The following is a 13,809-nucleotide window of genomic DNA, read 5'->3' as shown; positions in this document are numbered from 1 at the left end:
AGATCAGAGATCGCTTGGCTACATCTCAGATGAAAAAATTTCTCTACCTTTACTGTAGTAAGGAAATGCTTAGAAAGGCACATTCTAATATGTTGACAGTCAAAGCGTTGCATGTGCGTCCTGAGTCGGGCAGATCACAAGAGTGTTGTTTACGAGTGTTATTAATGCCACTTTGTCTCAATATTGATCAGGATGCCCTGTTTTTCTTGAAGGATTTTTTCACTAGTCTGTCTACAGAAGTAGAAATCCTAATGACTCTAGATCCTGAGGTTAAAAAGCCTCCTGGTGCAGACATAACATGTACCTTACCCTAAGCATCCCAGCAGTTTCAAGGAGCCAAGCCTGATTATTTCTTTCTCATTACACAAACGAGTGAGTCAGAATGGAAGAGTGCTTGAGGAAATCAGGAAACAAGTGAGAGCATTTTTAGGTATGGCTGGATTTTATAGAAAGTTTATAAAAGGGTTTGGAGAAATAGCAACCCCACTGCATAAGTTAACGCAGAAAAAGTGTGCTGAGTGCGTGAGATGGGATGAAAGGTGTCAAAAAGCTTTTGACCAACTGAAGCAAGCGCTGTGTCAGGGTCCGATATTGATAGCTCTGGACTTTGAACAACCGTTTATAGTGGCAACAGATGCATCTGATCTGGCTCTTGGAGTTGTGCTGATGCAAGAGAGGGAAGGCATCAAGCATCCCATTGCATATCTGAGTCGAAAACTGTCAGCGAGAGAACGGAACTACTCATCGGTTCAGAAAGAGTGTTTGGCAGTCATGTGGGGCCTGGGAAAGCTGTGTCCCTACGTGTGGGGAAGGAAGCGCACGGTCATCACAGATCATCGCGTGTTGCTATGGCTGAACACAATGAGAAACAACAACACCATGCTGCAAAGGTGGTCCTGGGCACTGCAGGAATATCAATTGGACTTCGTTTTCATCACAGGGAACGACAATGTGCTGGCGGATGAACATTCAAGGCAGGTTGCTGATACTGCAGTCATGTGAACAAAATGAGAGACTGAAAGGACACTACCCCTGAGTGACAGACATTTATATAACTCGTATTATTCCTGGGAACAGGAGTAATACTTTGCTTTTATTTAAAGGGGGGGCAAATGTGATGTCCTTATATGTTAAAAACGGTAAATATGGTAAGTGCGGGTTTATGTAGGGATATATGGTAAGTGAATTGAGTAAGAGGGGGGAGTACATGGGCTAGAATGCGGGAGAATGTTGGATGATGATTGGCTGAGGGTTTGAATGGCTGAAGGTATAAATGAGAGGATGACAGTTGAGTAGGGGGGAGTTGAGAGGAGAGTGATTGGAAAGGAGTTGAAGTGGGAGGCAGTTGGGATTGAGTTGACAGAGTTCTGTGGGAGGTTTGGATTTTATTAGGCTGATATTTAGACAGAATATAACTGGAAACATAAGAGTGACACTATATGAAACCATACGCTTGTTAAACATTCCTAAAGTAATCTTGTTATTTCCTGGTGTTATCAAATAAATACTTTTATTGGTTTACCAGAAGCCTGATCCTTGGCTGGGGATATACAGACCAGAAGGGAGGGCAGGGTAATTACTGAAGGGAAACTGTATCTAATGGTGGCAGCGGTGAAGGAAGAAATTGTAACATCGTCAGGTATCCAGAGCAACCAGGATTGTATGCTTTATAGATAAAGATACAGGGGGGTTGTGGACAGCAAGAGCACCCAGACACAAAGTAACAAGCCATAGGGAGACTAAGGCAAAGTCTCTAGCAGTATTGTTTACAGGGAGTGGCTGGTGGTGCTGCCTAGCAGTGGAATCTTGAGAGATCTGTGCTAGAGCGGAGTGAGAAAAAATAAAAACGATGATCCTGACTGGTGGTGTCCTGAGGTGGTGCCTACTGAAAGGCAGTAGCCACAAGCAGGTGGGAACCTGACAGGTGGAGCCAAAGGTGGGATCGTCATACCTCCCTCTGAGGCTAGTCCTCCCCAGCTGGCTACGGCCTGCTCAGCTTGTCACAGCTGCACAAACCAGTCCCTTCCTTGTCCACAACTGCCAGCTGGGGGGCAACTGGGTTCCTTGGGACTATGCAGCTTGCCCACGGCTGCACAGGTGGCAGGGCATATAACCCCTGAGCCACTCACTGTGGGGGTGATCTTTAGCTGGCCCTTGATGCCCAGGAGACAAAAGTGGGGATTTGAACTCGCAGACTCTGGACTCCCAGCCAGGCTCTCCTCCCCACTGTGCTATACCAGCATTTTTCAATGGCATGCTACTTGGGGAAAAACCAGGATTGCTGTAATCAAAATAAGGCAGGTAATAGTAGGGCAGAGCTAAGACTGTGAATTATTTAATTGCATCTTTTTTTACTGAATTACTTATATTTTCCTGAGGCAAATTTTGCTGCAGACCTGTTTAACCTCATTGTTACTTACCAGAATGTTGGAGGTCAAATGGAGAAAGAATGTACTAAAGAATGTAACTATACTGTCAAGATCTGCATCGGCTGGTGTAACGTTAGCCAATCCCACCCCCTTCATTCTGCATATGTATTTGCTTCCTGTGTTAAGAGCTCACCTCTAACCCTGATTGCTAAAGTACACTATATTAAACCAAATAAAAATAATGCAGTAGGCTCACAGACCTAAGTTATCACATACACTTACAGGATATGTAAGGCATTTTTATTTATTTCATAAGAACAGATCTCTTGAATGCCAAAAAGTAACAGCCACTATTAATTTTCACTTTAAATGCAATCTGAATACCATTGCAGACATAGCATACAAAGCTCACCTACAGACATGATTAGGTACACACTTAGGCCCATAAGATTTGCCAGTTTAGATGTCGCCACTTCAACCTTAAACAGCTGGATTGGACTCCCTTAGCTTCTTAACCATTTAGCAAAGTATCCACTCCATTAAACAAAAGGCAGTATGTTTTAAATATACAAATTATCAGAATTCATCAAAAACCTGTACATAGAGAAACAGAAAGTTTGATTTCTAAATTGGCCAAATAAGAAATGTTACCTGAAATAAGACACCATCCAGCAAGAGAATCTACCATGTTTCAGAAAAAAAGAACTCCGATTTTATTTTTTAAAGGCACATTTGGCAGCTACTGAAAGTTGCATACATCTGGCACAAGATTTATCCCCCCCCTTCACCTGGGTATGTGACTGTTTTATGAAGGTCACTCCATTTGCAATTTTGCAGCAATTGTCTGCTTAATGCACTATTTTAGGTCACTATTAAAGGCAAAAGGGGGATTTGCTCACAGTTGACAGAAAAAATGCACTTTAAGGTTTTTGTTTTTAAAAAACAAAAGAAATGTCAAACATGGTGAACATTCACCAAAAAAACCCAAGTGCTTTTGGCTTAATACCTGTCATCAGCAATAGGCCTACATTTACTTTTCATTAGCAGTGAAAAATAACAGCCCAGAAAGAAATATGGAAGTGATCGCTGATCAGTTTAAGAGCACAATTTAAAACAGCTGTACATGAGTTAGCTCTTGCACCAGCCCATCATCTAGATCAGGCCTTGTGAGGGAAAACATCCAAAGAAGCTGCCTTATTTATCTTTTCCCCTGGTTAAATAAAAAACAGGTTTTACATCACAGCAGGCTCCCTTCCAACCTCCAAAAATACAGGAATTGCAAGGATTTGATTCACTAGAAACAACAATAATGCTGGGAAAAACAGTAGAAAAAGAGGAAGGCCAAACAAGAGATGGATTGATTTCACAAAGGAAGCCACAGATCTGAACTTACAAGATCTGAACAGGGTGGTTCCTGACAGATGCTATTGGAGGTCACCGATTCATAGGGTCGCCATAAGTCGTCATTGACTTGAAGGCACATAACAACAACAAAAAATTGTACACAGAACAGCAAATAGTCAAGACACACTGACAGGAAAACATTCAGACAACAAGCTGGCACATTCCAACAGAAACCATTTGGGAACTTAGCCAAGTTCCAATCAAGATTACCCTAAACAGCTACATCTGTATTGAACACAGGTGATCTTCAACAGATGTTGTTAGTCTTTTAACTACCACCTGTCACTGTCATAGCAGTGAGGCCAATTTGTATTTGGAGAACACTTTATGAATTTATTAATATACTATTTTTTAAGAAAAGATAGCAGGAAACCAAAAAGTCCTCCATGCATTAGCAGAACCTTTCCACAGATACTGATTCCATGACTTACCCTGCAGAGAAGCTTTCCAGGGAGTGGGGAGGGGCTGCAGTGGTACTGGGGGCGGGGAGGATTAGAAAAGCCCTAGCGCAGCGTTTCCCAACTAGTGGGCCACCAGATGTTGTTGGACCACAATTCCCATCTTTCCTGACCATTGGCAATGCTGGCTGAGGCTGATGGGAGTTGTGGTCCAACAACGTCTGGTGGCCCACTACTTGGGAAAGGCTGCCCTAGTGTGTGCATGCAGAACACTGTGTACAGCAGTTTGGATCTCAGTCAATTTTAAGTTTAACGCAGAAGACCAATTTGAAAACCTACTGAATTCTAAGGCAGAATTTTAAATGGAAAAAAAATAACCATAAGAGTTCAATTTAAGCAAAAACCGCCACACTTAAGATGAAAGTTTTGGTAAGGTCAAAACACAGCCATCAACACTCTGCTGACAGACTCAGATTTCCCCCCTACTTCAAATTATACTACTGCTGGCACACTAGATCCAGAGAGTGAAAAGTTAGCTTATTCTCCCTCTCTAATACCAAACTTGCTAGAGGAAAATATAGGATGTGTGCTCCTGCACTAACATATATTGGTCCCATGAAAAATAGGATTTTTTTTGTATTGTTTTGTCTGGTGAAGAGCTCTGTGTAAGAAGCCTGCATACACCAATATTTGTTCTAATAAAGAAATTACCTATTTTGTATAATTTTAGTACCTCAACCTCAACCAAGAATTCCAACCAAGTCACAAAGTATTTTTTAAATCAGTAATACTCTTGCAACACCTTGGGATGGATTTTGAAACAAGCAGTAAAGATTACTTCTGTCAAAGCACGGCACTTTTTGTAGACTATCAAATTCCATGTCAAGAATCCTTCACATAGTAACAACGAACTACATAACTGACGTTTGGGGTGAGCACAAAGTAATTTTAATTAAAATAGAGCATTTTCAAAACGAAAAACAGAGCTCTTTTTAACATAATGGGAGTTGATTATATTAAATAAGAGGCTTGAAGAACTATGCATACTTTGCTCATGCATAACGTCCACTTCAGTGGATTCCTGGGAATCTACCACACCCAGGAGACAGAGATTTTGCACTTTTTAAAAGTCCTGCTGACCTAATTATTTTACCTCAGCCATCATAAGAGACCCTGAAGCTTACAAACCGACTCTAATGGAACAAGTGGCTTAGTATCTCAGTTCCTTAAACCAATTCATTTAATAATCTGGCATCTGGGATTAAGTATTTTATTTATTTAAGCTATTTATATTATAGCTTAATTACCAAAGCATCTGGATTACATCAAGCATGATGATCTCAGCAACTATGGGGGTTGGTGGAAATATTAAAGTGAACTTTTTTCCTCATTCAAGATAAGAGAAAGATAGATCTGTACAAGATGCTGTGGCTTGCAAAAATGCTAAATTGATTTAGCAAGTGTGAAATCCATACTCTATTTCCCTTCCCACTCCTTTCTAAAATAAAGGTGGTTTGATTAGGGAACTTTCAATCTGTAGGCAGAGCCTAGAGAAATGACAAAAGGTTTAGTAGAATTTCCCCCCCTAGTAGGCTCAGGTGGGAGCAATATCATCTGCAGTAATTTAAAGCCCTTTTGGACAGGACTGTTGCCATTACCTTTAGTGTTAAAAGAAAACAATTGCATTTAAGTAGGGGGCAGTTTCCCAACTTTCCTTTAAGTTCAACTATTTTTAAAGTATTTCTAACCCTCAACTGGGCTCAGCTTAACACTTGTTACAGTCTAGCATTATAAAATTTTTATCCCAGAATGCCCTTATTTTGTTTCTGCGTATTGAAAGTTAAAAAGGATACATTTAATGTAGATTAAATGAACTTTTCCTGAAATGAAAAGACCGCACTGTATAGTGCTATAGAAACGTCTTAGAACAGTAGCTTTCATGGTGATACAGTCTTCTACCAACACTGTTCAAGTGACATGGCTTTCTAGATTACCGAAATGTATATTGGTTTTGCCAAGGAGAAAACATCCTATAAGAGTCTTAGCAACTAAGGATACAATACTGCACTATTCACAAATCCTAGTGTAGTAGAAATGATTAAAATATCTTCAATAAGTGGCATGCATTACTAGCACAGTACTAGAATCAGAAGCGCAGTTCACAGGTTTATGGATAATCCAAGGTAGAATATTCACATAGTTTCTTTCAAACATTTCTGACACCAAAGTTTAAGAGGTTAAACAGAGTTTGAAATTCTGTACTGTATTACATGCTTGAGATCCATGTTAAGTACACAGATGTTCACTTTGAATCACCCTAACACACCTTTTTCACAAGCCAAACCTTGGACTTCTTCTAAATTTATTATTTAAAGACTAAAACAACGAGATAGAGAGAGGTGTGTACCACAGCATTTGTCTCCTTCTCAGTGCTTTGAACTGAAATGTACATTTAGCAATGCAATAATTTAATATATGTCAGCCAGACAAAATATCTGTATTTTTATTTCAATTAAATTAAAAACAATTTGCAAGTATATTTATGCAACATTCACTATATACATATGATTTATTTATGCATCTACAAGGCAATTCTATGGGTGCTGATTATTCATCTACCTACTACTAGTTAAAACATGGTGATAACTAGGGAATATGGCCAGCAGATCATCTTTTGCATTTCCATGGCATAATCTCAAAGATGTTGCACTACCAGCCATTAAGAGGGTTATCAGTAAACCTTAAAATGAAGAAGACCTAACCGAGTCTAGATTTAACAGTATTCTAAATGTAGGAACAGATTATGCTCTGACAATAGCTCTGTTTTGCAGTTTGTGTCACTGGTGTCATTCATGTAAGATTTAAATCTCATTTGTTTAAAGGTGAAAAAAGTTAGGCATTCTGTTTACTGGCAAAAATTTATTTTTGAACTGGCACCATAATATTCATAAAGGAGGAAAGTACCTCTTTGGTGAAGCCTAGGTACCCATGTATTTCTAGTAACTGTTAACAGTTTGTAAACAGGCCTGCAGTATGGTGTTATGTCCTAGCTCTACATTAGCTGTCAGTACCACAGATCTTCCTCACAGTCCAGTTCATGATTTGAAAGTAGGGAACAAAACAAAAGGGAAGAAGACTATCAAGTTCCCTGCTTGAGATCTTTTTTTTAAAAAGTGCATAATATTTTCACTCCCAGTACTTACATCATGGTGGACAGATGAATATGGGACTATGTTTTTTAATCCTTCACAGGACATTACACAAAGCACAATGTCTGTTTATTGGCCCAAAGAGATCTGCAAATCTGTTTTCTGGTACATTCAGATGTCCACTGACTTTAGAACAGTGCCCTGCATACTACACTAACAAACAGCAACAGTTTATTCACGATAAGGGGGCTGTTATTAAGATTCATTTTTTTGTACACCATATATCAAACATATTGTAGAGTCTTTAGTGTTAGAAGCAACACAGCTCAACTCCTTGGTGCCAACAAAGTACAGTGCATCTATTGCCAGCAACAGACATGGCACCAGGGAAAGCATTCTCTCTAGTAGGAGGGAGTCTTCAGGTGGAGTGGGCATTCTCCAGCAAAGGGGGTCCATCGCGATGCATTGATGGATGTGTGGGCTCCCTTTTGTAAGTTTTTGGAGGAAGCTTTGGGATAGGTTGAGAAGTGCTTTGCCGTGGAGGAACAGGTGGCCCAGCAACAGAATGGAGGTCCGTATCTTGGGGTATCAAAGGAGGTGATGGCAAATGCCTCCGTGCTACATGAGGAGAGGGCGTCTGAGGGGGAGGGGGAGTAAATGGGGATGGACTGTTGGGAAAGAAAGTGTTGCCAAGTTCACTTTTTCTGCCTAACGGTGGTGGCTGGAGATGGAGAGGTGAACTAGAGAAAACATCAGGAGTTCGCACAGGTTCTCGAGGTGGCAATACAGGTGGACTTTCTGGGGGCTCAGAGATAGAGGTCCTGTCTGGCACCGAGTACCTCGGTGAATAGATTTTTGATGTCGGCTGCCGAGGAGGGATTGCTGGTGGACTATCCAGATGTGCAGAAGAGATCTGAAATACAAAGAATTGTTAACACATAGTTCAAAGACTTCAGGGTCACTCTGTGGAAGAAATATGCCAAGACAGAACTTCCCAACAGAAGTTGAAAGAGCTTTGACAAATTCTACCTGCAGAGAAGGGTGGAAGAGTTCCCTAATACAGGTTGCCATCTTTCTGAGAAGGAGCCTCCACGAGAAGACCAAAATTCCTTCATTTTAAGTTTGCCACTCAAATATGAATTAGAGAAAGCTTAAAGCAGGGTTGGCTAATCCCCAGTTTGGGAACTAATCTCCCCCCCCCCAAAAAAAAAGACCCACCAATTTTGGCAGCAGCAAAAAGAAAAAAATTCAATGTAGTGCAGGGGTGTGGAGAGCCCAGTGCCTTGATGAGGACACAACTGCTCCCTCCCCATCACTGGAATGATCATTTGAGTGAGAGGGGGCAACAACTCTCCCTCCTCAGCTGATCGGCATGGCTCAGCTGAGGAGAAAGGGCTGAGGGTCTGTGTATCTGTCTGCCTGTAAGGGTGTGCACAAGAGAGTGTGGGGTAGCCAATCGACTGCTGGGATGAAGCCCCTGGAGGCTTGGGTCAAGGGTGATCATGACCCTCAGCCAATAAAAGGTTAGCCACCCTGGCCTAAAGTCTTTCATGTGCCAGACCCCTCACAGAAGCTCACCTCCTCCACCAGGGCCCCATATACAGGAGAAGGTGAGAAAAAAGCATGAGGTGATTTTCAGTCTCTTCTCCATTGCTTCACTGCATCACTGCCCACAACCCTTCCAGAAGCAAGAGATGGGGAGGGAACGAGACTGGCTGGATAGGTAGGCGTTCCAGCACAAGAGGTGGGAGCCCTTTAAAGAATAAAGACGAGTTACACTAACGTTGCTATCAGCTGCAGAAATGAATAAGAAGGGAGGAGGCAAATTGGGTCACCAGTGCAATCATATATTTAATCCCAAGTGACCGGCAGTGGAAGTCTCTAGAATTACTAACCTTCCCCTCTGCCCCCCCCACAAAAAGAAAATTGGGTTGAGAGTCTGTTGTCACTGCCACCCTCACAGGCTTTAAACAGTTAACAGAAAAAGAGAACCCCCACTAGTGTGCCCCCCCCCAAACCAGAAGAACTGGCTCAACCCAATGAAATGCAGATTCACATTCACAACCTAGCTTCCTTTAATTCTTATATGAGGTCCTCACTGGGGAAAAAAACATTTATAATCTTGATAAATGAGTTTGCTTTAATTCCATTCTACCATAGGCAAAGCACAAATGGGATATTTTCACCCCACTGTTCTTGCAGAGAGAAATGGGGGAAATTACCTTTTATTTTATTATTTATTTATTATTTGATTTATATCCCGCCCTTCCTTCCAGCAGGAGCCTCCTACCTTTGAAGGAGAGGATTCAGTAGGAGCAGATTCTGGACGTCTTCGGGGAGGAATAGGAGGGGGAACAGCAATATCATCTGAGCTTTTGGGAAAACTTATGGAAGACACAGAAGCAGACCCTGAGAATATATGGAAACCTGCATTATCTATCTCGTATGGATTTTTCTTCTTTTCTCATACTTTAATGATAAATTCTAAACACACCAAGTAAATGTAGCATATAAAATATTGCTTTAAAAAGTTTGTCACTTAATATAACATTCCCCCCAGCTAAGGTCCTGTGAAATCATAAAACAATTTTTTTTTACACAAAGACAACAAAACAGGAGTGCCATTTCTTCAACACACAAAAAGACTTGAACGGCTGGGAAAACACACAGAAAACATGGAAATAATGAGGGCTATATTCACCTGCCTTATTTGCACTTGGATGCTGGCTTCTTTTACATACATTCAAACGTAGGTGTAGGGTAAAAATTCACATTAAGACTATAACATCTGCGCTTCTAGCTCAGAGCAAAAAACATGGGTAGACTATTATTGTCTATTCTCCTTGGTCATTTGTAAGTAATCAGACCTGATCTATGAATTTGCATGATTTTGTGTTTCCTTTGCTATCGCTTACTATCTAATACAATGGTTCCCAAACTTTTTTCCCCACAGACCACCTGAAAATGGATGGGGTTCTTGGTGGACCACTTAATGATTTTTCTGCCAGTTGTAGTAATGGCCATGCACTGTGCCAGATACTCTTATGATTTTTAAATATTCACATTAAATATTCATATTAATTTTTATTCCTTCTTTTATTTCTTATCTATTTTATTGTACTCAATAGAATTCAAAATGTAATATAATAAATACAGTATAAGAAATAAGAGAAGCAATTAAAAATTAATATGAATATTTAATGTGATGGATGAGCTGTCTCCCGTCTTCAATCACAAATGCACATACATGCTGCGGACCACCTGAATAAAGCTCACAGACCAGAATTTGGGAACCTCTGATCTAATAGACATTGCACAAAAATTGTAAGTTTTTTTTTAAACAGCACTTAGTACAATCTTAGGCAATGAAATAAAACAGATAGTTATTTCAATACATGCTTCAACAAAGCAACCTCATATTCATGGACTGGCAAGAACTGATTAAATTTTACTTCAGTGATTGCTGAATAGGAGCAGGAGAAATGGAAAGATGCCAGAGAAGCAACAATGGCAGATTATTGTGCTTTTAACGATGGCATCACAATAGCTGTGACTGTAGCTACTAGGTCACCTCAGTAAACTAATCATTATCTGTAGTAGCATGATTGGCATCACACAGTTTCTACTCCCCTACTTATAAAATCAAGCCATTACTTCCCTAGGTAAATGGCTTTGACTACAATGAAACCTACTGCTGCCTTATCCTGTACCATGAAGAGCTAGCCACTAGTGCAAAGATGCAATGGTCAGAACATGTAAAAGGAAGTACTTTGCTATTCCTGAAAGCTAACTTTTGTCAATGGGGACCCAACTTGCTTCAGTGGCATGGAATGCCTATTCCTTGCTACAGCTAGTGCATCAGCTATGACTGTTCCAGAAGAGCAGCTGATGCTGTGGTAACATCCCATCTGGATTATTGTTATGTGCTCTGTATGGAGCTATACTTGAAGACGGTTCAGAAGCTATAATGTGCAGAAAATAGACATCAGAAATCACATGATTCCAATGTGGAAGAATCTACACTGGTTACCTATATGCTACTGAGACCAATTTAAGGTGTTAATGTTAATATATAAAGCCCTATATATATGTAATATACAGCTTTTAGTGCTGCAATTTTAGTGCTGCAATTTTAGTGCTGCAAGTGTCAAGTTGGAAATCCCCTTGCTGAATCATCACCTTGTAGTGATGAGTGGGCTTGCATGTTCCAATGAACATTGCATGGTCCAGCCCCTTGCTGAGATTAAAAGCAGCCAAAAGCTTAAACAGCCCCGCCCCTCGCTCAGGAAGGAAGCCTGAGAGAATACTAAAGAGTTAAGCCCCAGCTGATAGCCATCAGCCTCAAGTAACACATCATTGGCTGGCAGCAGTAGCTGGGAGGAACCAGCCACACATATAAAGTCAGAGCACCCTAGCGAGGGAGCCTGCTCCACGAGCTAGAGGGAGCCCCAGCTGATGAAGCGTCAAGGCGAGTTAAGCAGCAGAGCGAGTTCGGCAGCAGGGCCCCCACTATGCCCGTCTGTTCCCTGACCTCAACTAAACCACAGTTTCCAACCCACTGACGTAATAAACCTTAAACAAAACTATGCAGGTAAGAAGCCAGCAGGGGTGTGGGGGCTTTCCAGTGTTTTGCACCGCCTGCAGCATGTACGACTATCTGCCTGTTGGACAGAAGTCGTGGGTGTGCTCTCGGTGCAATGAGCTCCTGGCTCTCCGGGAACGACTTCATTTCCTTGAGGCCAAGGTGGTGGACCTGGAAAAGCTGAGAGAGGCAGAGAGGTGTGTGGAGGAGGCCTTCAGGGACGTTACAGCTGTGTCCCACTCCAACGATGATAGCTCTTCTGCTATTATGGACAACGATGGTCTCGGGGAAGAAGAGCATCCAGCTGAGGAAGAGGGAAACGATCCCTTAGAAGGGACCCATTCCTTGGGGGATGAGCAGCTATCCTCTCGTGCCCAGGATATATCTCCAGGGGGTGGAGGGATCCTTGTAGTGGGTGATTCGATCATTAGGAACATAGACAGTGGGGTGTGTGATGGGCGTGTAGACCGCAAGGTGTTTTGCCTGCCTGGTGCGAAGGTTGCGGATATCGCCCGTCGTTTAGATAGTTTGGTAGACAGTGCTGGGAAGGAGTCAGTGGTCGTGGTGCACGTTGGCACCAATGACATGGGGAAATGCAGCCGTGAGGTCCTGGAAGCAAAATTTAGGTTGCTGGGTAGGATGCTGAAAGCCAGGACCTCCAAGGTGGCTTTCTCTGAAATGCTACCGGTTCCACGCGCAGGACCAGCCAGACAGGCACAGCTTTGCAGTCTCAATGCGTGGATGAGACGATGGTGTCGGGTGGAAGGGTTTGGATTTGTTAGGCACTGGGGAGTATTTTGGGACAAGCCGGGCCTGTACAAAAGGGATGGGCTCCACTTGAACCAGAATGGAACCAGACTGCTGGCACTTAAAATTAAAAAGGTGGCAGAGCAGCTCTTAAACTGACTGAGGGGGGAAACCCGACAGGAGCTGAGAAAGGTCCGGTTCGGAATAAACCTCCCCCCGGGATAAAAACCAAAGAAATGATGAAATTTTAAAAGGGGTAGGCCTAGAAGTAGGCATTGTGAGAGCAGGGGCACAGGATATAAATTCAGAAGAGCAAAATTACCACAGGCCTAACCACAAGTGCCAAAGACACTTGAAGAGAGACACTGCTTACAAGTGCCTGTACGCTAATGCTAGGAGCCTGCGAACCAAGATGGGAGAACTGGAGTGCTTGGTCTTAGAGGAGAGCATTGATATAGTGAGCATAACGGAGACCTGGTGGAATGGAGAAAACCAGTGGGATACGGTTATCCCTGGATATAAACTATATCAGAAGGACAGGGAAGGACGTATTGGTGGCGGAGTCGCTCTATACGTGAAAGAAGGCACTGAATCCAGCAAGCTCGAAACCCCAAAAGAGGCAGACTCCTCCACAGAATCGTTGTGGGTGGTGATACCATGCCCCAGGAGGGACTTAATACTGGGAATGATCTATCGTCCCCCTGATCAAAATGCTCAGGGAGACCTTGAGATGAGATATGAAATTGAGGAAGCATCCAAACTAGGAAATGTGGTAGTAATGGGTGACTTCAACTACCCGGACATAGACTGGCTGCATATGTGTTCCAGTCATGACAAAGTTTCTAGATATTCTAAATGACTATTCCCTAGACCAGTTGGTCATGGAACCGACCAGAGGGACGGCAACCCTGGACTTAATCCTCAGTGGGGACCGGGACCTGGTGCAAGATGTAAGTGTTGTTGAACCGATTGGGAGCAGTGACCACAGTGCTATTAAATTAAACATACATGTAACTGGCCAATTGCCAAGAAAATCCAACACGGTCACATTTGACTTCAAAAGAGGAAACTTCACAAAAATGAGGGGATTGGTAAAAAGAAAGCTGAAAAACAAAGTCCAGAGGGTCACATCACTCGAAAATGCTTGGAAGTTGTTTAAA

At 42.2% G+C, this 13,809-nt stretch overlaps 1 protein-coding gene across 1 annotated transcript in view; it reads right to left on the bottom strand.

Annotated features, from left to right (window-relative positions):
- Nucleotides 1-2,652: 2,652 nt before the first annotated feature.
- Nucleotides 2,653-13,809, bottom strand: part of SOS1 (SOS Ras/Rac guanine nucleotide exchange factor 1) — a 97,693-nt gene continuing 86,536 nt past the window's right edge. The window contains exons 21-22 of the mRNA XM_061625577.1: nucleotides 9,611-9,729; nucleotides 2,653-8,233 (exon numbers count right to left, since the gene is read on the bottom strand). Coding sequence (XP_061481561.1) covers nucleotides 7,739-8,233; nucleotides 9,611-9,729 — 614 coding nt within the window. The 3' untranslated portion in view covers nucleotides 2,653-7,738. The remainder of the gene's footprint in view (nucleotides 8,234-9,610; nucleotides 9,730-13,809) is intronic.

Source organism: Rhineura floridana, chromosome 4, assembly GCF_030035675.1.
Source record: "Rhineura floridana isolate rRhiFlo1 chromosome 4, rRhiFlo1.hap2, whole genome shotgun sequence".
Taxonomy (NCBI): Eukaryota; Metazoa; Chordata; class Lepidosauria; order Squamata; family Rhineuridae; genus Rhineura; species Rhineura floridana.
Note: the sequence above shows the minus strand (reverse complement) of the source record. Positions and strands in the feature narration are given on the sequence as shown.